A 23789-nucleotide genomic window follows, 5' to 3' on the forward strand; every position below is an offset into this window, starting at 1 on the left:
TGAGATTCTATATGAATTTTAGGATGGATCTTTTACCTGCAAAAAATGTCACTGGGATTTCTGACATGATTGGGATTGAATCTGTAGATTGCTTTGGGTAGAATTGACTTTTTAATATTAAGTATTCCAATCCATGAACATGAGATGTTGTTTTCATTTATTTATGTGGCTTTTTAAATTTCTTTCAGCAATGTTTCATAGTTTTCTTGTACAAGTCTTTCACTTCCTTGGTTAATTCCTAAGTATTTTATTCTTTTGATCCTACTGTGAATGAAATTGCTTTTGTAATTTCTTTTCAGATTGTCCACTGTTCATGTATAGAAATGCAAATGATTTTTGCGTGTTGACTCTGTATCTTGCTACACTGTTGAATTCACTTATTAGTTCTAACAGGTGTGTGTGTGTGTGTGTGTGTGTGTGTATGATCTTTAGGATTTTCTACATCTAAAACCATACCATCTGCAAAAAGAGATAATTTTACTTATTCTTTTTTTTTTTTTTTTTACTGTACGCAGGCCTCTCACTGTTGTGGCCTCTCCCGTTGCGGAACACAGGCTCCAGACACGCAGGCTCAGCGGCCATGGCTCACGGGCCCAGCCGCTCCGCGGCATGTGGGATCTTCCCGGACTGGGGTACAAACCCGTGTCCCCGGTATCGGCAGGTGGACTCTCAACCACTGTACCACCAGGGAAGCCCAATTTTACTTATTCTTTTCCAATTTAGATGCCTCTTCTTTTTCTTGGCTAATTGCTATGGCTAGAAAATACAATACTGTGTTGAACAGAAGTAGTGAAAGCAGGCATCCCTACCTTGTTCCTCACCTCAGAGGAAAAGCTTTCAGTCCTTCCACCATTGAAAAACCACTGTGGTTTTTCGTATATGGCTCTTACTATGCTGAAGTAGCTTCCTTCTGTTCCTAAGTTAATTGTTTTTGTCATGAAAGAGTGTTTAATTTTGTCAAATGCTTTTTCTGCATCTATTGAGAGGATCCTGTGGCTTTTATCCTACATTCTGTTGATGTGGCATATTGAACTGCTCAAGTTTCACACGTTAGACCATCCTTGCGTTCTAGGAATAAACCACACTTGGTCTTGGTGCATAATCCTTTTAATGTGCTGAATTCTGTATGCTCATGTTCTGTTAAAGATATATGCATCAATGTTCATTAGGGGTTCAAAGTTTGCTTTTCTTACAGTGTCTTTGTCTGGCTTCCGTTATCAGGGAATGTTGGCCTCAAAGAATGACTTAGGAATCATTCCCTTCTCTTCAATTTTTGGGAAAAACTTGAGAAGGATTGGTATTAGTTCTCCTTTAAATATTTGGTAGAATTCACCAGTGGAGCCATTAGATCCAGGACCTTTCTTTGTTGGGAGATATTTGATTACTAATGCAATCTCCTAACTGGTTATACATTTATTCATGTATTTTATTTCTTTGTAACATAGTCTTGGTAGGTTTTATGTTTCTGGGAATCTGTCTCTTTCATCTAGGTGATCCAATTTGTTGGCATAAAACTGTTCACAGTACTCTCTTATAATCCTTTTTATTTTTTGTAGAATCTGTAATGTTCCCACTTTAATTTCTTATATTAGTAATTTGAGCTGTCTCTTTTTTTTCTTAGTTCACCTAGCTAAAGCTTTGTCAGTTTTGTTGATACTTTTGAAGAACCAACATTTGGTTTCATTGATTTTCTCTACTGTTTTTCTATTCTCTATTTCATTTATCTCTGCTCGAATCTTTATTATTTCCTTCCTTCTGCTTGCTTTGGGCTTATTTGTTCTTTTTCTAGTTCCTTAAATTATGAGGTTAGATTGTTGACTTGGGATCTTTCTTATTTTTTTTAATGTAATAATAGCACTTATAGCTATAAATTTCCCCCTTAGCACCACTTTTGCTGCTTCCCAGAAGTTTTGGTATGTTGTGCTTTCATTTTCATTCATTTAAGTATTTTCTAATTTCCTTGTCATTTCTTCTTTGTTTGACCCATTAGTTGTTTAAAAGTGTTGTTTAATTTCCACAATTTTCTAGATTTCCTTTTGTTAATGATTTCTAATTTCATCCTATTGTGGTCAGAAAAGATACTTGGTATGTTTATCTTTTTAAATCTATTGAATCTTAATTTGTGGTCTAACATATGGTCTATCCTGGAAAATGTCCCACGTGCACTTGAGAAGAATGTGTATTCTGTTGTTGGGTACAGTGTTCTGTATATGTCTGTTAGATCTAGTTAGTTTGTATTGTTTAAATCCTCTCCTTATGCTTTGTCTGATTGTTCTATCCATCATTGTGAGTGGGATACTGAAGTCTCCAGCTATGACTGCAGAACTATTTCTCCCTTCAATTCTGTCAGTTTTTCCTTCATATATTTCGGTGGTCATTGGGTGTGTAAATGTTTATCACTGTCCTATCTTCTTGCTGTAATGAAACTTTTATTAATGTATAATGTCCTTCTTTGTCTCATATAATCCTGTTTTATTTAAAGTCTGTTACGTCTGATATTAGTATAGCCACCCCTGATCTTTTTTGGTTCCTATTTGCACAGAATTATCTTTTCCCATCCTTTCACTTTCAACCTGTTTGTGTTCTGGGGTCTAATGTGAGTCTCTTGTAGACAGCATATAGCTGGATAGTGTATTTTTATCCATTCTGCCAATCTCTGTCTTTTGATTGGAGAACTGAACCCATTTACATTTAACATAACTAGTGATATGGAGTTATTATGTCATCATGCTATTTGTTTTCTATATGCCTTATAGCTTCCTCCACACTCCTCATTTCTTTTATGTTTGATTTTTCGGTAGTGAAATGTTTAAATTCCTTTCTCATTTCCTTTTGTGTATATTCTAGAGCTCCTTTCTTTGTTGTTAGCATGGGAAATACATTTACTATTCTGAAGTCACAACAGTCTACCTTAAATTTACACTAACTTAACTTTCATAATATACAAAATTTCTGCTCTTTTACAGTTTCATCCCTATCCCTTTTGGTTACTGATGTCACAAAATTACATCTTCATACATTGTGTGCCCCCAATAATTCTTTTAAATGCAATTTCTTAAATTACGTAGAAAACAAGATTTGAAGTCACAAACCAAAGTTTCAGTAATACCAGCTTTTACGCTAAAGTACTGGACCTTAAATGTACTAACCTCAAGTCATATAGGAAGAAAAAAGTATAGTGACAAACCATTGTTATAATAACACTAGCTTTCATAATAGCTCACTTATTTACTTTTATTGAGATCTTTATTTCTCCATACAGCTTTGGGTTACCATCCAGTGTCCTTTCATTTCATCTTGCAAGACTCCTTGAGCATTTCTTGCAGGGCAGATCTAGAGGTCCTGAACTCCCTCAGCTTTTGTTTATTTGGGAATGTCTTAATTTCTCCCTCACTCTTTGAGGACAGTTTTGCTGTACAGAAGATGCTTGGCTGGTGTATATATGTATTTTTTTCCTTTTAGCACTCTGAATCTATTAGCCCACTGCCTTCGGGCCTCCAAAGTTTCTAATGAGAAATCTGCTGATAATCTTACTGAAGATCCCCTTCTATGTGATGATTTTCTTCTGCTGCTTGCAAGATTCTCTCCTTTGTCCTGATTATCATGTCTGTCTCACTGTGGATCTCTGAATTCACCTTAATTAGAATTTGTTAAGCTTCTTGGATGTTTATATTTAGCAAATTGGGGAGGTTTTCAGTCATTATCTCTTCAAATATTCTCTCTGCATCTTTCTCTCTCTCGTCTCCCTGGAACTCCAGTAATGCATCTGCTGGTCCACTTGGAGTCCTACAGGTCCCTTAGGCTCTGCTGACCTTTCCTCAATCTTTGTGTGTGTGTGTGTGTTCCTCAGACTAGATAATTTCCATCACCCTATCTTCAAGTTTGCTGATTCTTTCTCCTGCCTGCTCAAATCTGCATTTGACTCCTCTAGAATATTTTTCATTTCAATTATTATACTTTTCAGCTCCAGAATTTTTTAGTTTCTTTTAAAAATTTCTACCTTTTATTTTTTAAAATATTTATTTATTTGACTGCATCGGGTCTTAGTTGTGGCACGCAGGCTCTCTAGTTGTGGCACGCAGGCTCTAGAGCATGTTAGTTGCCCTGCGGCATGTGGGATCTTAGCTCCCGGACCAGGGATCAAACCCATGGCCCCTGCACTGGAAGGCGGATTCTTAACCACTAGACCACCTGGGAAGTCTACCTTTTATTGATGTTTCCTTTTTTGTTCACACATCACTTTCTTGACTTTCTCCACATTTTCCTTTAATTCTTTAAGAATCTTTAAGAGAGTTGCTTTAAAGACTCTGTCCAGTATATCTGCCATTAGGTCTTTTCCAGGGATGGTTTCTGTTGCTTTATTTTCTTTTGAATGGACCATTCTTTTCTGTTTCTTTTTATGCCGTCTGATTTGTTGTTTAACACTGGCCATTTGAAATCTATCTAGTAACATGGTACCTCTGGAAATCAGATTCTTCCCCTTCTCCAGTGTTTGCTCTTTTTGTTACTGGTTGTTGTTTTGTTTTTTTCTTTTTTGATTGTTGTAGGCTGTCTCTGTGCTGAGAATCGGTCTTAGGTGTAAACTTAAGGTCTTCTCAGGTCTATTCTGAGCCTTCCCTGGACATGCAGTCACTTTCTAATTTTCCCCATTATATGTGGTTGTTTTTGAATGTCCTAGGTCTTAGTGTCTGGCTCCCAAAAGGGGAAGAAGCAAAAATTAAAGGAGTATGGCAGGAGGGTGTCAGTCCTTTAAATCCCCTGAAATCACTTCAGAGAGGAAGGGACTTGCAACTTGGGAAAGGTGCAACAATGACTGCCTGCCTCTTCGTCTGCACCTGTGATTGGAAGCAATAATCAGCATTCAGAGCAGAGATCCTCAATATTTGAGAACACGGTCCTCTTTCTCCACCCTGTCTCCCGCAAGCTATATGCAAGCTGCTCCAGGAACATGTACATAGCACCTGCCATGTGGCTGGGGGTGGGGGAGGGGTAGCTGCTACTGTGCTAAGGCTGAAATGGACCGAAGTTAACTGCCAAGTCTTTCCCTGGAAGTTGCAAGCCTTCAAAAGACCTCAGAGTTCCAAAATAGTTACATCAGACAGATTAAGCAAGTGCAACTGTTGTCCAGGTGGAGAGAGTGATTCCTGGGGCTATCTACTCTGCCACCTTCCCCAAATTTGCACTATTCTTATAATAAGGGAATACAGGCTTCAAGTTGAGAGGAAGGAGTAGTCATAGAAACAGATGGATGAAATCAAGCTATTACATAGGAAGAACTTCAGTGTCTTGATCTTGGTTCACCTCCTCAGTCGCCACCATTAAAACGCACTAAATAATAATTTTCAATATAGATGAAGTCAATCTTGCTAATGTCAAGGGCAATATACGAAAATATTATGACATTCAGAATTAAATCTTGAGACTGTTTCCGGACTACAACTAATCAGGATAACTTATATCATCTTTTCCACCATGCCACCTGCAGTTTCATAAGCAGTGATTCATTGACACTTAACACTTTACCTGGGAAGGTTTTATCAAAGATCTCTAGATCAAAATTTCTAGATCACTGTCATCAATCCAAAGACAGCTGCTGAAAAATCAGGATCAGGGCAAGATATTAGTAAGCTTAAGTTCCATTCAGTTTTAGTATATTCTTCAATTTATTTTAAGAATTAACAAATTCAAGGAATAATAAATGAGAGCTTTAGAAATAAGGATATAACTAGAAAGTTTTATTTTTTAGGTAAAAGGTCAATTAAAATTAAACCTGCCATAGTAAGTGCAACTGTAAGTGCAAAAATGGCAAATAAAGATGGGGGACTCCCTGCAAATGAATGTATAAACCCAAAAAAAAGAAAAAGTGTATTTTTGAAGTCTAATTGCAATAAATGTGAACTTCTTGCACTCTGATGGCTGAACAGAAAACACGTATCTCAAAGCTACCACTAACAGGTCAGAGTTCTCACAACTCTCCTGGCATCAGGTGTCCAAATTCCATTAAGCTCTGTCATACTAACAAATTTGTTGTTTTACATTCAACATCCATCCACCCATTATCATGCCAAGATGGTGAAGAAAGGAAAGCAAACTTTAATAAATATCACATTTACTAATGAAGATAGAGACCTATTTCCTGGGGTTCCCTGGGAATGGCTCTAGAACAGGCTCCAGCTTTAGTACTGGTCCTGGGTTTGGTTCTGGCACTCTTTGTGATACCATGCCTAGTGTGGGCTCCAGTGCTGGTCCCAGATCCAGCCCTGCTCAAGCAGTGGCTCTAACTCCAGGCTTAGCTCTGGCCCCCTGTGCCAGTGTGGGCTCCACCTCTAATGACTCAAGTTCTGGCTCTAGTGGTTGTTCTAGCTCATCCACTTGTCTGTTAGAGACCACAATGAGCCTATGTTTCAGGTTATTTCCTCTGTTCCTGAAGATTAACTCTCTCCTGGTAGTAGCACCCAAAAGCCTCATCCCTGGGGCTTCAGGAGTAGAGGAAGTACAGCAGGTTCTCGGGTAAGTCCGCCTCAGTAAGAGGTTGGTAGTGGTGGACTTTAGTTAGCACGAATGACTGCAGTACCTCCTGGTGCAGGGCTGCACTTCATCATCGTTCAACCAAGAACAGGTAATACCCCCTCCCAATGATTCACTTAAGTGCAACAGAAAGGTATCAGAGATGGTCTTCAGCAGCTGGCATTCCTGGCGGTGTTGGAAAAGAACTGCCGATTCTAGGGATGTGAGCTGACCAGACTGAACCAGAGAACCAAGGACCAGGCAATCAAGAGTAGGTTCATGTTAGAAATAATCACCACACAGAGGGTATCTGTCTTCAGCTCCTGCTTCAGATCCTGGTAGGTGTATCCGACCATGAAGCTGATAAATGTGTGATTCCTGTTGCACCCAGCAGTCCCCTATTGTTGCCCTTTCCAGAACCACCTGAACACGGCTCCACCAGTCAGGCAGCCAGAGTACCAAATTAAAGCCTGACTCTGCTCCTTCTTGGGGTACAAAGCTTTCTGGTTTGAAGTCAGAATGTTGAACTTCTGGAAACTTTGTACAGTTGGCCCTCAATATCCATGGGTTCCACATCCTCAGATTCAAGAATATTCAGAGGAGAAAACATTTTAGAAAGTTCCAAAAAGCAAACTTGAATTTCTCTTGTGCCAGCAACTATTTACTTAGCATATACATTGTATTAGGTATCATAAGTAATCCAGAGATAATTTAAAGTACACAGGAGGATGTGTGTAGGTTATGTGCAAATACTACACCATTTTATATAAGGGACTTGAGCATATGAGGATTTTGTTATCCTAAGGGACTGATCCCCGTGAATACTGAAGGATGACTGTAATTGATGAAGCTTACAGTCAGTGGAGACTTTTGCAGTCAGTGACCCACTGTCTTCCTGGAATCTCATCAGCAGCCTCGTCTGGACAGTGAACTTCCTCCCCATCTTGAGGATGAGGGGTCAATGGGGAGTTTAGGAAACATAGGGCTGGGTTTCTACCACAAAGGCTAGGAACAGATCTAAAAGCAACTCTGTGTATGGGGCCTTCCACAGGTCCACCCCTTTAGTCAGAGGTCATCCTGACAGCTAACCAGGCAACTGAGTTCCTTCAGCAGCTGATTCAGGTGAAAGAACAACTTTGCTCCAGCTGTGAACACTTCTCCAGCTGATTCAACCCATCGTCCAGGGGGGCTCCAGATGCAGGTGTTTTGCTGCTGGACCTTCCATTAATTAGGGTGATTAATTGGCCTAGCAGTGCTTTGGAGGCATCCAGCACCTCCTTTCTCCTTTAGTCCAGTTCACTGAGAATTTCCTGCAAAAGCTGCTGCTGTCTGGTCTGACGGGCGCCCATAGAGGGTATTCTCACTGGGGTCTGGGTCTTACATGGGAAGCAGAAGACATCCTGCTGGTCTTTCAGTTGGCTGATGGATTTCACCAGCTTCTCCATCATAGCCCTTAATTCTAGGGTCCAGGATTCAATCTCATGCTGCTGGCTTTCCACAGGTGCTTCGAGGTCTGCCTCTCCTTGCTCCGAATGAGCCCTCTGAGCCTGGATCAGAATTAAAGAGATCAAAGATTGTCTCAGCCAATTAGGTATGGCCCCGAGGAAAGGCCAGAATGTCCCAACAGAATTTTTGCAAGTTGTGCTGTAGTAACAAACACGCAAGGTCCTGGCTGCATCCATACTCATAGTTCAGTTGGTTTAAGAAGTGGAAGAATAGCATGTTAGCCCTGGAATCATTGCTGTCCAGTAATAACACGAAGGGAAAGAGAAATTGAGACCCCTGAACCACACAGTTGACTGAAAAGCAATGGCTTCAAGTGGGATTGAGAAATTCTAATAGGTAGTTAGGGTTCATAACAATCAAGATATTATTTCCAGAAGGTAAAGCTGTGTGTATAAATCCCTGCAGATAAAAATTTGTAAACGTGTTTTCATACAGTCTCATTAAAAATCTTTTTTAAGTTCTAGTCCTAAATAGTTCTGAAACCTATGGCGAAATTACAGATTTCTCAGGATTAAATATTTTCCAACTAACCCAACAGTTGGAATCTGGTGCTATGGAGCTTTTCAAAATATAAATATTTATATTTATCTATTGAAAGTATAGAGTATATATAGATCTAGATTCTGTCCTTGAAGATTCTGATTCAGTTAGTCCAAATTGAGATACCTAGTGTCTGATGATCACTGCACTAGTGCAAAAGGAACACAGTGAAAAGGCATCAAGTCTCCTCAAAGTCTCTGAAGTTATTAGACTTTAGAGCCAGAAGGAATCATTAATATCAAATTGAAATACTCTGTTTTACAGATAAAGAAACCAAAATTCACAACTATCTGAAGCAGGTAGTGAGACACTGCTGTGCCTCTGTTTGGATCTTCAGATGCTCAGCCAACTCTGCTACCTTCTAACTGGCCTTTGGGCAGTTTTGAGTTTGATTTCCTTTTATTTCCTTGGTGGCGACAGCACCAAATTCCTAAATATAGTCTTCTTGGCTGCTTTCTAAAATTTGCAACATAAAACAAGTAGTCACATAGTAGAAGAATCAAAGAAAAATTCATTTTTAAGAACTGGGAGTGGGATAGGAAAAATACTGAGGAAGTCTAGTTCCCTTGTTTCTCACTTTCACAAGATAAAAATAGTAGTCATGGTTGTACTAATTTTTGTTGCATTTTGAATATAAAGTAAAATTTAAGCCAGATGTCAATATAATGGACATTTCCAAATTTCTGTCATGTTACTATATACCCAAGTACATATTCACACCGCTCCTAAGTATTCCCATATTTATTGAGAATAATTCATTTTAATTTTTCATGCTCACCAGAGTCTTAAATAACTGAGATAAACATTTGCTACTGCAAAGGACGAATTTAAGTTATAGACAGGAAGCTTGCTTTTATAGAATTTATTTTGATACAGGGGCTTCAAATATACATTAACATTGAAAATATCACTTTGCTACTAAAATATGGCCACATCTTAAGTAACATGACACAATTAACATGGCAAGAAAAAAAAGCCTCAATAAACCTAGACTAACTGTAGGTGGCAAATATGATTCTAATTGGAATTTTCTCATAACTCCAGGACATACCAAATATGAATGAAAATAAATGTTCTGATTACTAGTAAGCACAAAAAATTAATTATCATTAATATTAAAACTGAAGGATGGACATCCACCATCCTAAACATATCATAAGACTGTGGCAAGCTTTCAAAAACAACAGAAAAATCTCCATCTATTCATTATAATTTTGTATTTCAGTAATAAAGTTTGATCTTAAAAAGATACTAAGTTGAATTTAAACACACAATTGCTCATCTGATGTGCCTTTTCTTCTAGTCTAAGAAATAAGGCCACCAAAAACTCTATCTCTAACCGCTTCCTCCCATCCCTCCCAACATAACCCTTCCCCTCCCTTCCCCTCCCTCATTACACCCACCCTCTGGAAAAAATACCAGTAGCTCTCTATCCTTTTTGAAAATATTCTACTTAGGTGGAGCAAGATACCAGAGTTGACTTACTAGTTTTCCAAGTATGTATGTGTACATGTGCAGTAACTTTATATATCCAAATACATCATGGGAATAAAATTTAAGAAAAATAAGGAAAGACTGAGAAATAAGTTCAGAAAAATCTCATAATTCATGAATTTTAATGTAAATATCCAATTTTAGCAAACTTTACTATCTACTTAATTTACTAGTAAGCAGCCCTTAGTTTTATACAAAAATAAAAGTAGGGAACTGCAAATCATCTACCTATTTCAAAAATGGGAATGCCTTTCTGGGGATCCATTTTACAAAAAAAAATGTAGGCTACCTTTCATGGCACTTGGCCATACTTTGAGAATTACTGCTTTACACTGCTCCTCCTCCAGAAAAATTTAGACACACACACACACACACATACACACACACACACACACACACATTTTACATAAAATTTCAGAGATCACAGATACTCAGAAGCCTATGCGTGATTTAACACGCTCTACTGAGACTATTTTGTACAAGTCTCTGGACCATATCCTTTCTAAATCTCAGGGATTTACCAAATGATGTTAGTACAGAAGAACAGGATTCACGCAGTGACTACCCCCATTCTGCTAAATAAATAAGGCACTCTGGCTATGGCTTCCGTCTCTCAGAGCTTATATTTGACTTTCAATAAAAATATAGCTGTATATATTTTTTAAAGATGTACATTTTCCTTCAATGTGATAAAAACTGACAAATTTCTATAGAAGTTTTCCATTCATCTTTTCTTTAGCTTATCCTCTACTGCCACCAATCTGTGGTTTAGGGAAGGTTTTGCTTAACCTTCCTTGGAATTTACAGTACATCCACTATATTTAAGCCTTAAGTACCAGAGATCTTTAAGGTCAAACTACATACAGTTATGGCATAGTTTCATTTAATTGATTTAGTTTGATTCATGTCAGAGTTTTTAATTCATGTTAGAGTCTTAAATTTCACCTATTCTAGACTAAGAAATGGCAGAGTGGGAGAATGAGCTTGGGCTTAAAAGTGACAGAGACTTTAGGTCAGAATCTGGTCTATCACTTATTTGTGTAGGATACTGGTAAATTATCTAAACTCTCTGAGACTTAGTATTCTTGCCAGTAGTAAAATACCAATGATGGCTACCACACAGGACTACTGAGGAGATTAAATGAACACAGAAGACACCAAATTTCTGTTCAACCCTCTTTCTACCTAAATCTAAAGCTGAACATCTTGATTCCTTCAACGGTGGCTTCTTTGAGCCACATAAAGTCAGAACCACTTACCTTGAGTGATCTGCACACCCCATAATCTGTCCCCCACATACTTGTAGGTAGGCCTATGCACTGTCCTGGGCATATAGCAGCCATCTAGCTACTACTATTCCTGTCTCAGTCTTCAGTTGGTGCACAAATAGTGCCTCAATGTAAATAAAGGTATCTCAAAGCCCCAAACTTAAAAACAAAACATCCAGTCCACAAGCATCACTACTGCATGGCTCCCTTACTCCCCATTCTTTACATTTGTATTCATCATTTCAAAGTAACTTACTAATATAGAAAAACAGCATATCTACAGTCAATACTCAATCTGACTGATACACTCTCAAACTCATAATAATGGGGATGTGTGTGTGAAGAACAAATGACACACATCCTCTAATTTATTACTCAAGTGAGACAGGAATAAGACATATTATAGAAAATTTCACTTACTAACATTAATGTGCATCAGGGGACCATGTCAGGGTTCAGTGACGATTAGTAGCTACGATACTTTTAATATTTGTACTCTGGATTAATTACAAATGAAAAATGTACATTTTAAGTTTAATGTCAATCTATAAAGTTCCAAGTTTTGTTTTCTTGCAATTCTTCTAAAACTGCTACTCACTACACAGGAATGCCAAGAAGAGGAAAAGGAACCATTCTTTTTCTTTGTCTCCCTGGAAAGTCTAATTCTCAATTTATCTTGAATAAGAAAAATGTTCTCTGTAGGGCAGGACCATAGAAAGAGTTGTACTGCTCATCTTTCTAACTTGGCAGACTAAACTTATCTACAAATTTATATAACTTTATACAAACTTATCTACAAATTCATCCCTACCACTGTACCTTGTATGGTGGCAACGTAGAAATGAAGACCAAAGCAGACTTTCAGTAATACTGACAGTCAAACTTACTCTCTTACAGGGGTTAGCATGGAAAGAAAACAAACTATAGGAGCTGCCAAAAAACCAAAACAACAAACCCACAACTCTCTGTAACCTGGGCCATTAACTGTCCTTAATAAATTTGGGGGACTTGCATTAAACAAACAAAAAACAACCTTTCTCCCTCCCCCCAAAACCTTCCTATATCATGTACTTATGAAAAGCAAAGGTAACTATGTCAAAATTTATTCTGGTCCCCGCTGAAGTTCAGTTGCACTGGTTTTGGGCAAAATTATCAAATGGGAATACTGTTTTAAATTCCCCTTTTTCTTCTTTTTTTCCTCTACAACTTGTGGCTGCTATAACACTCCTCTCCTGTTACTGAAACAGTTACAAATGTGCTCTGACTACACCTTATATGAAGGCAAAGTCAATAAAATATTAGTAAATCTTTTAATAAGGGATCACAAAAAAAATAAAGCTAACTACTGTTAAAACGCTAAAAAGACATTTGTAAATTCCAATTTTCACTTCCAATCTAAAGAAAAAAGCTCATAAATTAAAAATAGCAAGGTATTTTCGCATTGTGATTAAAAATTTATCTCAAATAAATGGTTAAAATCATATTTAAGAGTGAATAAAACACTGGAGAGATCTCTATAAAAGTAATGCAACAGGATGCCTGCTAGCACCACTTTCTAACACTGTTCTTTAATTTTTAGCCTAGGGATTCTCAAGTAGGAAGAGATGATGGTGGGAGATCCGATTTTAAAATGCAGGGAAAAGACCAAAAAAAATCTTTCCTGAGAGACACCAAAGACTTAAATAGAGAGATATACCACATTAATGGTTGAGAGGATTCAATGTTATACTGCAGAATATAAATTCTCCCAAAATTGATCTATAAACTCAAGTATTTTGAAACAAACAGACTTGGTCAACTAATGGGAGAAGCCAGTCTATATACTGCACAGAAAACACTTAAATACCAATAAAACATGGCAAAGAGATACGAATTCACAATGCATAAGTTCACTATATTAATCAACTATAAATCAAAATGAGATTTTTTGTTTATCAAATTGGTAAATGTGCAGAAAAAAATACTCAATTCAAGTAAACAGGTACTCACAATCATTGACTCAGAGGTTCTAAGAGCATCAAAACTATAACCAAAATGTTTACATGAAAAAATGTTCATCACAGTATTATAAATAATAGCACCAAAATGAAAGTAAGATAATATACATCAGCAGGAGACTGGTTTAATAAATTTTAAATACTCACATATAATGGAATACTACACAGTCATAAAAATTGCTTTCATAACATGGGAAAATATTCATAATAATGGGTATTAAATTTTAAAATGTAACAAACCAATGTGTTTTGTGTATATATACATTCACAGGAAGGAAAAGGACTACAAGGAAATATACACTGCAAGGAAGATACATCAAATCATTTTCAGTGAAAACGTCTGAGTATTGAGATCACATACAATTTTTACTTTCTTCTTTATGCTTTTGTATATTTTTCAGATTTCCTTCAATAGAAACATGACTTTTATATTCAGGGAATAACAAATGTAGCAAAGAGATCATCTAAATTTTACGTTTCTGCTCTGAATTCTCTAGGGGCTATAAACCAGAATATGACTTTAATTAGAATGACAACACTTTTAATGAGAATAAAGATGTGTATTTAAAAGCATCTGAAATAAATTTTTACTACAATAACCTCATTCTTATATAATGCACTACAGAGTTAGCAACCAATGAGGTAAATAATAGCATAGGTTCATAATAAAATAAACATATGGGGTGGGGACAAAAAGATCAACGGAAAGGGTCAAAGCTTATCAACCCAAAAAGATTTTAAACTTAGCTTTTATTCTTAGCTTTGATAAAACAAATTTCACATAGTTTATTATATAGTAATCTTATGTTTTGCTCTATGGCCTCATATATTTATATACACATGTACATATGTGTGTGCAAATAAATAGGAAGTATTTAAATTTGAATTGCCTTTATAAATAATCTTTACTATCAAAGTGAATAAACTTAACAAGGACTTCAAGAATTTAAATACAAGAATAAGTTTTGAAGAAACTGGCTCTGATAACAATTCCTGTAGTTATTATTAGCTATGTTTAAAAAATGGCCCTTACATTATTTTAGTGCTAAATAAACATGGGACTATGTAATAACCAGACATTTAAAACATCACTTAAACGAATTTAACTTTGGAATAAATTTTTTTAAAAAGAAAATCGACCTATTTAAATTAATTACAGCTATTTACTTTAAATGAATTCACTTTACAAAAGTCAGACTTATCAAAAAAAAAAAAGATCCTGACACATCAAACTTAAGGTACATTCAGAATAAAGTATAACCCCCAAATTATTGTTTTATTAATCATACCATTTTCTCACAGGCCATAACCAAATACAATCCAAGATGTGAAGATCACCATATCAGAATAAGACTCAATACATAAAATTATAAATTTGTTTAAACATCAACAGAATATAGGTCTACGCAAAAATAAGTTGTCTCCAAGATGAATAAGATCTGAATATGGGATACCCTCCTCACTCAGAGGACAAAAGACTTCGGTGATTCCTGAGACTAGACAACCATGAATACTTCTATCCCCAACAAAAAATGCTTCAGATAACGCCCACTGTCCCTTTTACAGTGTTTTCCCCCTCATTACATCAGGAGGGAAACCCCAATTAGGTGACAAGAGCCTTTTAAATAACCCACATCTCTTAATTTCCTTTTTATCAAGGAGAGTGTTCCCAGGGCTCAGGGTAGTCTGCAAATCAATGCAAAGGGGAAGCATCAAGAGGCTCATCTGCAGTATTACCAGGGAGCAGCAGGCAGCAAATATTCAAACCCAGAAATTGTGACTCAACATTTCCTATATAGTACAACAATTCTGCACAAATGACAGACACTGTCAAGAAGGATCCTGCCTGAAAAAGATGTAGAATGAAAAGAGAAGATTGACAGACATGAAGGTAAGGTATCTGATTACACTAATATCGGTACTTACGTATCATACCTCTGCAGTGGTGTCACTTTGTTCTTATTCTTATCAACTGAACCCGTAGACAGCTGAAGAAAATTGGGGTTTAATTTATATAACTCTTGAAGTAGCTTCTGTTCATATTCTTGGTGTTTACCCGCCTAGTGGAAGAAGAAATTAAAACTGCAGTGGGACTCACAAAGTGGCTGGTATAAAATGCTGATGTACTTTATGAATTACTAAAGCTATTCTAAATAAAACACATAAGGATTTGTCATGGCGTCAGAGAAACCTGTGAGGAAAATGTCACAGAACTTCTAGACCAATGAAAGTTCTTGCAACAAAACTACAGGAGACATATTCCATTAACTAAGGCATTTCATCACCCATTTTATGTGGAGAAAAGAATACTAACAGACAACATTTTTGCTAGTTTAAAAAACTAGAGGGGCCCTTTTAAACTTACTTCCCCATCTTTCACATAAGAATTAAGTCTTCTAACAGGTCATTACAGAAGTTTCTGAAAATCACTGAAAAATTAGTCTCTCTTTTTAGAAGATTGATAAGTAACACACAGATGAAGAGTTTTACTGTATTTTTCATTATCCTAACACTAATTAGCACATTAATTTGTTTTTACATAAAAGTTAATATATTTTAAACTTTAGACCAGAGGATGGCAATTTAGAGCCAGCCACTTTGTTTTTATAAATAAAGTTTTACTGGAACACTCATGCTCATTCATTCATGTGTTATCTATGACCTCTTTTGTGCTACAACAGCAAAGTTGAGTAGTTGCTGCAGAGATCATATTCCCAGAAAACATAAAATATTTACCAACTGGCCCTTTACATAAAAAGTTTGTGAATCCCTGCTCTATACACAACAAAGACAACTCTGTATTTACTGGAGTTGGTAGCTGTCTATCAGAAGGCAGTGTCACAAATGTGATGGAATAAATCAGAAAGACTGACTGTGGAAACTAGGCACATACAAAAAATAAATTACAGTACAATGAAATTACTCTGAATAACTTTTTACTATCTGCATGTATATTATGACTGCAATGACATTTTTTACTTACCTGCAGGGTTGTTAATTATTTTAAAAGTGTGGTCTAAATAGATGTTATGGGAAAACCAAAACCAGAACAGAACAAAGCAAAAACAAAACAATAAAAACAAGGGCAGTATCATCTAATTGAGCACAACTGTATCATATATATTGCACAATGCATTGTTCCCTGTTCTGAGAGGGCTCTTGCCTGTTCACCTGGGTCTATAAATATTTCATATGGTACTAAATTTTGAGTTATGCAGTAACAAGGAAAGATCTGTTTTTTGCCATGATATAATTTGCTCAAGTTTCCTTTCTACATTGACAAAGTGTTTTAACGAGGAAACCCCTTTTCAAAGTAATTCTGAACTAAGAAGAGCAAGATGAATTCAGGACAACAATATGAAATGAATTTTAAATTGTTAAGAAAAAACACAGTTTAGATGCGGATTTTACATCTTTAAAACATAAAAAGCCCTGAAAATTCTTTCTGCAAGCAATACTTCAGGAGATATTATGGCTTTCGTTAGCCACAAAGAGCTCAAATTGGTATTCAAATGATTTAACAGGGGCAGTTCATAGAGACAGGTTAAATCCCATTACAAATAAATTCTAAGGGACTGTCCATCCATGTCCTTTTACTCTTCAATAATACTTAAGTGAGATCAACTGGGGCTTAGAAATTCCTTGACAGAGATTTTCATTGTAATAGTACCCATTGGTAAAGCACAGTTCCCACTAGTCAAAATTCAGCATGAAATGGTTCAACCTTAGACTTCATCCAAAAGAAGAAAAAAATCAAGATGCATTTATTGGATAAGCAAGAAATAAGTAAGTCATCCATCCCCGTTAAATATCACAGAGAACTTATTTTAACACTGTTTTTAGATCATAAAGACAATACATACTGTCAAGAAATCCCAATATATTTATTATAATGGGATTTAATCTGTAGTAACTCCAAGTCAAAAAAGGTAATATTTCATTTCATTTAACAATCTGCTCTGAAAGGAGCCCCTCCTAGACTGTCTCTAGCTTGACTTGGAGAATGAAAGGCAGTAATCAATGCCCCCCACCTTCTAAATGAGAAGTATTCCTGCAAAAGTCCACAGCAACAATCTGAAGTCCTCACCTATAACAGGGAAGTGCAGTATTGTGCTTTGGCATAATCCTCATTTAATATGCCGTATGGTCAACATTTTTACTTGTAAAGGCATGTTTATACTACAAATTGAAAGGAGACAGGAGAACAGGAAATGTAAAAAAGAACACAGGAAAATAAGCCTTCAATTCACCCTTTACAGGACACTGACTCACTGGATACTTTCATGGGAAGAATCATTTTATAAAAATAATGTTAGCTTTTTAGCAGCATCTAATAGAGTATTATTTTCTAGCATGCTCTGTGAAGAGTAGAGATGGGGTGGGGGACCTCATAATTACAATATCCCACTTGGCTTTCATTTTGCTGACATTCCCCCTAAAGTAGCATTTACCAAAATGCTTTCCTTGGTCAATTAAGTCCTGGTTCTACATACCCCTCTGGGATATGTATTAGCATATTAAAGACTCTAAGAAGTGTTGCTGGGGTTGGGGGGGGGAATCTATTTATCTTTATTAATCAAGCATTTTCAAACTTAGTGGACCACAGAACCACTTTTATTGTAACAATATCCTGCAGAACTGATATTCCATGGAACACTATGTATTTGGAAAATGCTACTTTAAAGTAATACCAGTTTAAAGAAAAAGAAAATTCTTAGTTTTTGCTTTTGTAATTTTAACTTATAAAGAAAAATACTTCCTTTTCTGCAAAGTTGATAATTCACATTACTTTACTACCTGCATTTCCTCTTTTGTGAAGCTGGCCGCCTCGTCCCCCAATTCATGTAGGTACATGCAGTCAGGCTTTGGACACTGCATATTCTTTAAGAAGTAACTGCAGTATTTTGTTGTACCTAGAGATGCCTGCAGCAAGAGGAGGAAAGCGGAGGGGGGGAGGGAAAAAGACCCAAAATGTGAACTGACACCACAATGAAAATTTCCATATTTAGTGTTTTCATTTCACCTAAAATGAGGCACAGGCACAACAAAACAAAGTATGGCTGTGAATACTAGAGAACTAAACTATTATTAGCAGGATTTATTAAAGATGATCATTTAAAAGAACTAAAAAAAAAATCTCGGCCTATGGTTTCCAGAGCTTGAGCACCCAGAGTATTTCCCTAGAGGTCAGAAGAGTAGAAAGACAAAATCTGTTCCATGTTTTAAGTGGTTAGGCACATAAGACAAATTCCTTTTTCTAATTATGCCATCCTTCTTCCACTTACTTAAAAGCATTGCTTGGTGGGACCCTTCATGCAAACCTGAACTGATCAATGCCCAAATATTTAAGGACAACAAATCAGAACAATTATCTATTTCTGACAAGGAGAGTAATAAATCCATTTTCACAAAATATGTGTAAATATAAGGAGATTTTTAAAGATTATCCCTTAATAATGAATGTGTTTACTCCTAGCTGGTAAAACAGGACCCTACATAGGTCAGCTATAAACAAATTAGCTGTCATAGGTTGGAATGGATGCCTAAGAAGCAATCTTCAAATTAGACTCCCTTCATGTAATATGTAAAAGCTACGCTCTTCTCTAGTTAATACATGTTATCCCTTCCCCCTTGAAAAAAAAAAAAATCAAGAGGACCGTATTACCTTAAGTGTTCTGCCATCTACCACCACATTGTTGACACACTGTATGGCTCTGAGAGCATCTTCCGACCGGATATAGGTTACGTAAGCACTGGCGCTTGGACCCTAAAGTGAAAACCCACTGTTATTAGTATCAAATTCAACAAAAACTTAACAACAACAAAATTATCTTGCAACCTGCCTAAGGAATTCTAAAGGCCTTTACTACTACTTTCATTAATAATAATGACAATGATTAGAAGTAGTAGTAGCTTTGATTAAACCATATACTAGTTCATCTTAAGATAATCATACTTAACGAATTTTATCTGATTTTAAGTAGACTAAAATAAATATGAATAAAATATCATCTTTGGCTTGGCATATATTTTTAAAAAAGTCATCTGACAGGCTCGTCAAGGTTACAAAAAAACATACTTTGAAAGTTAGATAAAAAAAAAATAAGATTTGAAGACAGTGTCAAACTATGTTCTCCCCAAAATAAATGCAATCTGTAAGAGTATTCTATCGGCTAATACCAGCATAACAAAGACGCTGTATTAAGTTCACAATATCTGAAAACATTATTAATTAGAAATCATTATATAATTTAACTGCCTGATAATAGACTCAATTCCCCCTCCCCTTCAAACCATCACTAGATCTTTGTTTTACTATTTCCGTCTTATTACTATCACAGTTAAGTCCTGAAAAGGTCAAATAAGCACCAAAAATTCCCCCACCCAACCAACAGAGGTCACTACACTGCTTAAATCTTTGACCCTTAAGCTTTCTAATCACAGAAAGCAAGTTTTCCTTCTGAGCAGCCCAGGTCAAGCCCAGACCATAGGGAGGAAAGGCAAAAATCCCTATAATTAGTTACCTGTGAGCCTGCATATGATGTGCTATTATTGATGACAACTTTATGTATTTTACCAAACTTCCCAAAATATTCTGGTCGTTTTAAAACCTATAAAAGAAGAAGAAATAAGGTATAAACTGTCTCCATTTCATCAACTTTATCCTTATAATGGGGACATATACCATCCCTCTTCAGTGAAAATAAAATAATTTTTAAAGTTTTCTAGTAAATGTGACTACTTCCTAATTACAATTTGTGTGGTTAACCTACAGGAAAACATCAACAATGTCTAAAAGCTATTCTTTATTGACGCACTGAATAGAAACTGAGACTAAGTTCAGTATTATCTATTACATTCTAATATCTACACCAATAATCTAAGGGATTTTAGCTTCACAGTATTCTTAAACACAAAACAGATCAAATATCTTAACCACATTTTCATTAATAGATGATCATTATAAGAAAGTAATTCTCAGAACAATGACCAAGATTATGTATTAAACAGAAACAGAAACTCAAGAACAGACACCAGTAGAGACAGTCTTTACTCATAAATCTATTGTATATAATATTTTATATATTATATTAAAGCATTATTTATAAGTTACGCATTCCAAATATGGTAACAGAATGTTCTTCAAACTTCTATGCTTTATTACTCTGTGTGTGTCAATAAATTTTCCTTATGTCAATTTCACCATTTCTCAACTGTCTCCTGTTTTTTTTTCTCTCTTTTTCCTAATAAATAACAAATGTGAGGTTATGGATGAAAAAAAAACTGGGGAAACAAATTTATACAATATTTTCTCTACTACTTGGTTACTTCTTTGTGGTCATTTTCCCTCATACTTGTGTCATCTCCTTTACTATGTGATCACTATATGCATTCACTTAGCTTCTCTAAAACTTACTTAACCTTGGCTAACCTGATACAAAAACCTCTCCCATGATTTGCAACTACCTCAAAATTAAATTTGTTCTTTTCCTAGAATTCATCTATAGACCTACTGTTCTTACAATCTCTCCAGATAGCAAGCTCTCTCTCAATGAAAGCTTTTTTTTTTTTAACATCTTTATTGGGGTATAATTGCTTTACAATGGTGTGTTAGTTTCTGCTTTATAACAAAGTGAATCAGTTATACATATACATATGTTCCCATATCTCTTCCCTCTTGCGTCTCCCCCCTTCCCACCCTCCCTATCCCACCCCTCCAGGCAGTCACAAAGCACCGAGCTGATCTCCCTGTGCTATGAGGCTGCTTCCCACTCAATGAAAGCTTTATGCACATATCTGTTCAAGTGTGTGCAAAGTATCCTTACCAAATACTCTTATACTCTTGATAATATTCTCACATACTTGCAACTTAGCTAATATGTTCTGCATCTGACAGAACCAAAGCTTTGTGAAACAGTCTGTGATTGGGGGTGTCATTAATTCTTAACAGTTTTCAACTTGATTTATTTAAATTTTTTTACCTTATTTTATTTTAGGTTTTTATAAGTATAGGGTTTAGGCCTTATGTTTTCTACAGCCAATTTTAATGGATTAGAAGGTGAAGTGACTACATTGGCTTTCAATCTTTCTTCTACCCAAATCCCCCGAGGGATATGGCGGTAGGTGTGGTAAAGGCAATGACTCTTGGGTTGTTCACAAAAAAGTCTTAGAACAGAGGGTTAGGGAAGAGTATACCTTGAAAAGCTTTCTGGCCAGTGGAGTATAGAACTGTATTCAATATTCCAGCTTGATGCATACCAACTCAGCAAAAGGCCTCAGCCAAAATACCTGCTTCAAAGGATTCAGGCTGGTTACAAGTTGTGCTGCATCAGCAGCTCATATCATATCCAAGTTTACGGCAGTAGTTCTCAGTAAAGGCAGCATCAAGGGAAGCTGGAACATTTTGGAACTCTGTGGGAGCTTTTATTAGGGGAGGTTGTCAAAGTAACTGGGAGACACTATTCGTGTTCAGTGGATGGGAGCCAGGGAAAGCTTACAGCACTCAGGCTAGCCCTGTACCACAAAGAATTGTCCTGCACCACTTTTGAATGTTCTACAAGACATTCATCTAGCTGAGAGGCCTGTTTACAATTAAGTGAACCTAGAAACAAATTATAAACATAAAGTAGTTCCCCACAGTTTTGACATATGTTGAATTTAAAAGCAAACAGTGTGTAATTAAGGGACTACCACAAGTGCTTTGTTTGAAATTTTACTAAGAATTGTTTCAGAAAAATCACATCATTGGCACTTCATGGTACCTGAGGTGCCAATACATACACCTGTAACAATCTGCCTTTGTAGTTGTCATATTCACAGTGATTCTACAAACAGATGCAAGCACCTATTTTATAACATACTGGAAAAAAAAGTACTTTACAAACTTATATATGCATACAAGTCATTTGAGAATCTAGTTAAAATACATATTTCAGACCCTGAGAGTCCGCATAATTAAGCTCCCAGGTGATACTAATGCTACCAGCCCAGCGGCCACACCTTGAGTAGCAAGGTTCTAGAGCAGAGCTACCCAAGTATTTACATGCAGAAATAGTCTTTTTATAATTTTTAATTTCTCCTTCATTTTTTTCAAAGTATGTATCTACACAGACAGATATTATCAAGAAGTCATTGCATGAAACTTAAAGGGTGTTATAAAATATAAGTTTAAAAAAAAGTGGGTACTGGGTCTGAAAGGTTAAAAGCTGGCTTATGGATAACACCTTCATAACAACATAAGATTTGTACATAATTACACTGAGGAGCCAGAATAATATTTTCAAAGCACAAATCTAGCCATGTCATTCTGTTCTTAAGAATAGTTAATAGCTTCCCATTGCCTTTAAGATAAAGTGCAAACTCGTTAGCATGTTTTAAAAGCCCTTCATTATCCCTTACCACTTACCTTGTCAGCCTCCTCTCTCACCCTTTCACTCTAATTTTCCAGCCAAACAAATCATTTGCAGACTGAGCTCTTTCTCATCCAGAAGCATTTGTATAATTCCTGTATCTGAAGCACTTTACCCCAGAGATAGCAGGAGAGTACACATCTTCCCCCCAAGGTCAGGTACCATCTCTTGTGCCTCCACAGCACACAGCACTCCTCATAGTGTACTGTTGCTTTTATAAATAAACAGGGGCTACCTTTTTATTGGTTTATGTTCAATGTCTTACACAATGCCTGGCACGCTGTAGGTACTTAATAAATGCTTATTGAAAAATTAAACTGTCTTAGTATTGAACAAAAAGAGTAACATGGGGGACTTCCCTTGTGGTCCAGTGATTAAGAATCCGCCTTCCAATGCAGGGGATGAGGGTTCGATCCCTGGTCAGGGAACTAAGATCCCACATGCTGCAGGGCAACTAAGCCCACACGCTGCAACTAAGACCCAACACAGCCAAATAAATAAATAAATACAGATCTAAATCTTAAAAAAAAAAGAAGAATAACATGGATATAAAACACTAGTGGGCCTTAATGTATTAGAAAATGGCCTATGGCTGATAAGAAATGGTTTGCCCAGGCAAGGGAAATTTAAATAATTTAGACGCTCTATATTAAGTTGCACATTACAGATTCTGTCTGAACATAAGTCAACGAGCAAAACAATACTCTAGTAAATAAAAAAGGTAAAGAGTATGGGTGGCAGGCAGAACACCCTGCATATCACCACATTACCCATATATTTAATGTCCTATATTTACTTCACAGTGAGCCAACTTTAGTACTCATTACCATATAAAAGGCCACATGATAGAATTATAAATTCCCAATGGCATACCTAATGTGTAAAATGTCTTCCTATATATTCTTTGGGAACACAGTCAAGTGTTCATGAACACCACAGAGAAAATAAAAAATGTGGTAAGCAGATGGAAGGATGGATGGATAAATGGACGGATGGAGGAACAACAGACCATTCACTGGTGTAAAATACATTGGAATAGGAGCTTTAAGACCAGGGAGGGGAGGATG

At 36.3% G+C, this 23789-nt stretch overlaps 1 protein-coding gene across 7 annotated transcripts in view; it reads right to left on the reverse strand.

The window, feature by feature from the left end:
• The window catches only part of CNOT4 (CCR4-NOT transcription complex subunit 4), a 141481-nt gene that overhangs the window by 38814 nt on the left and 78878 nt on the right, over positions 1–23789 (reverse strand). For 4 of the 7 annotated variants that reach the window (XM_079931200.1, XM_079931197.1, XM_079931198.1 and 1 more), the window contains 4 exons: positions 19837–19923; positions 18978–19079; positions 18110–18235; positions 15239–15372 (listed from right to left, as the gene is read on the reverse strand). In XM_079931200.1, the coding sequence (XP_079787326.1) occupies positions 15239–15372; positions 18110–18235; positions 18978–19079; positions 19837–19923 (449 nt within the window). The remainder of the gene's footprint in view (positions 1–15238; positions 15373–18109; positions 18236–18977; positions 19080–19836; positions 19924–23789) is intronic. The other 3 variants (XM_079931201.1, XM_079931199.1, XM_079931203.1) reach the window with 1 other exon arrangement.

The sequence above is a fragment of the Stenella coeruleoalba genome (genome assembly GCF_951394435.1).
Source record: "Stenella coeruleoalba genome assembly, chromosome: 9".
Classification (NCBI taxonomy): domain Eukaryota; kingdom Metazoa; phylum Chordata; class Mammalia; order Artiodactyla; family Delphinidae; genus Stenella; species Stenella coeruleoalba.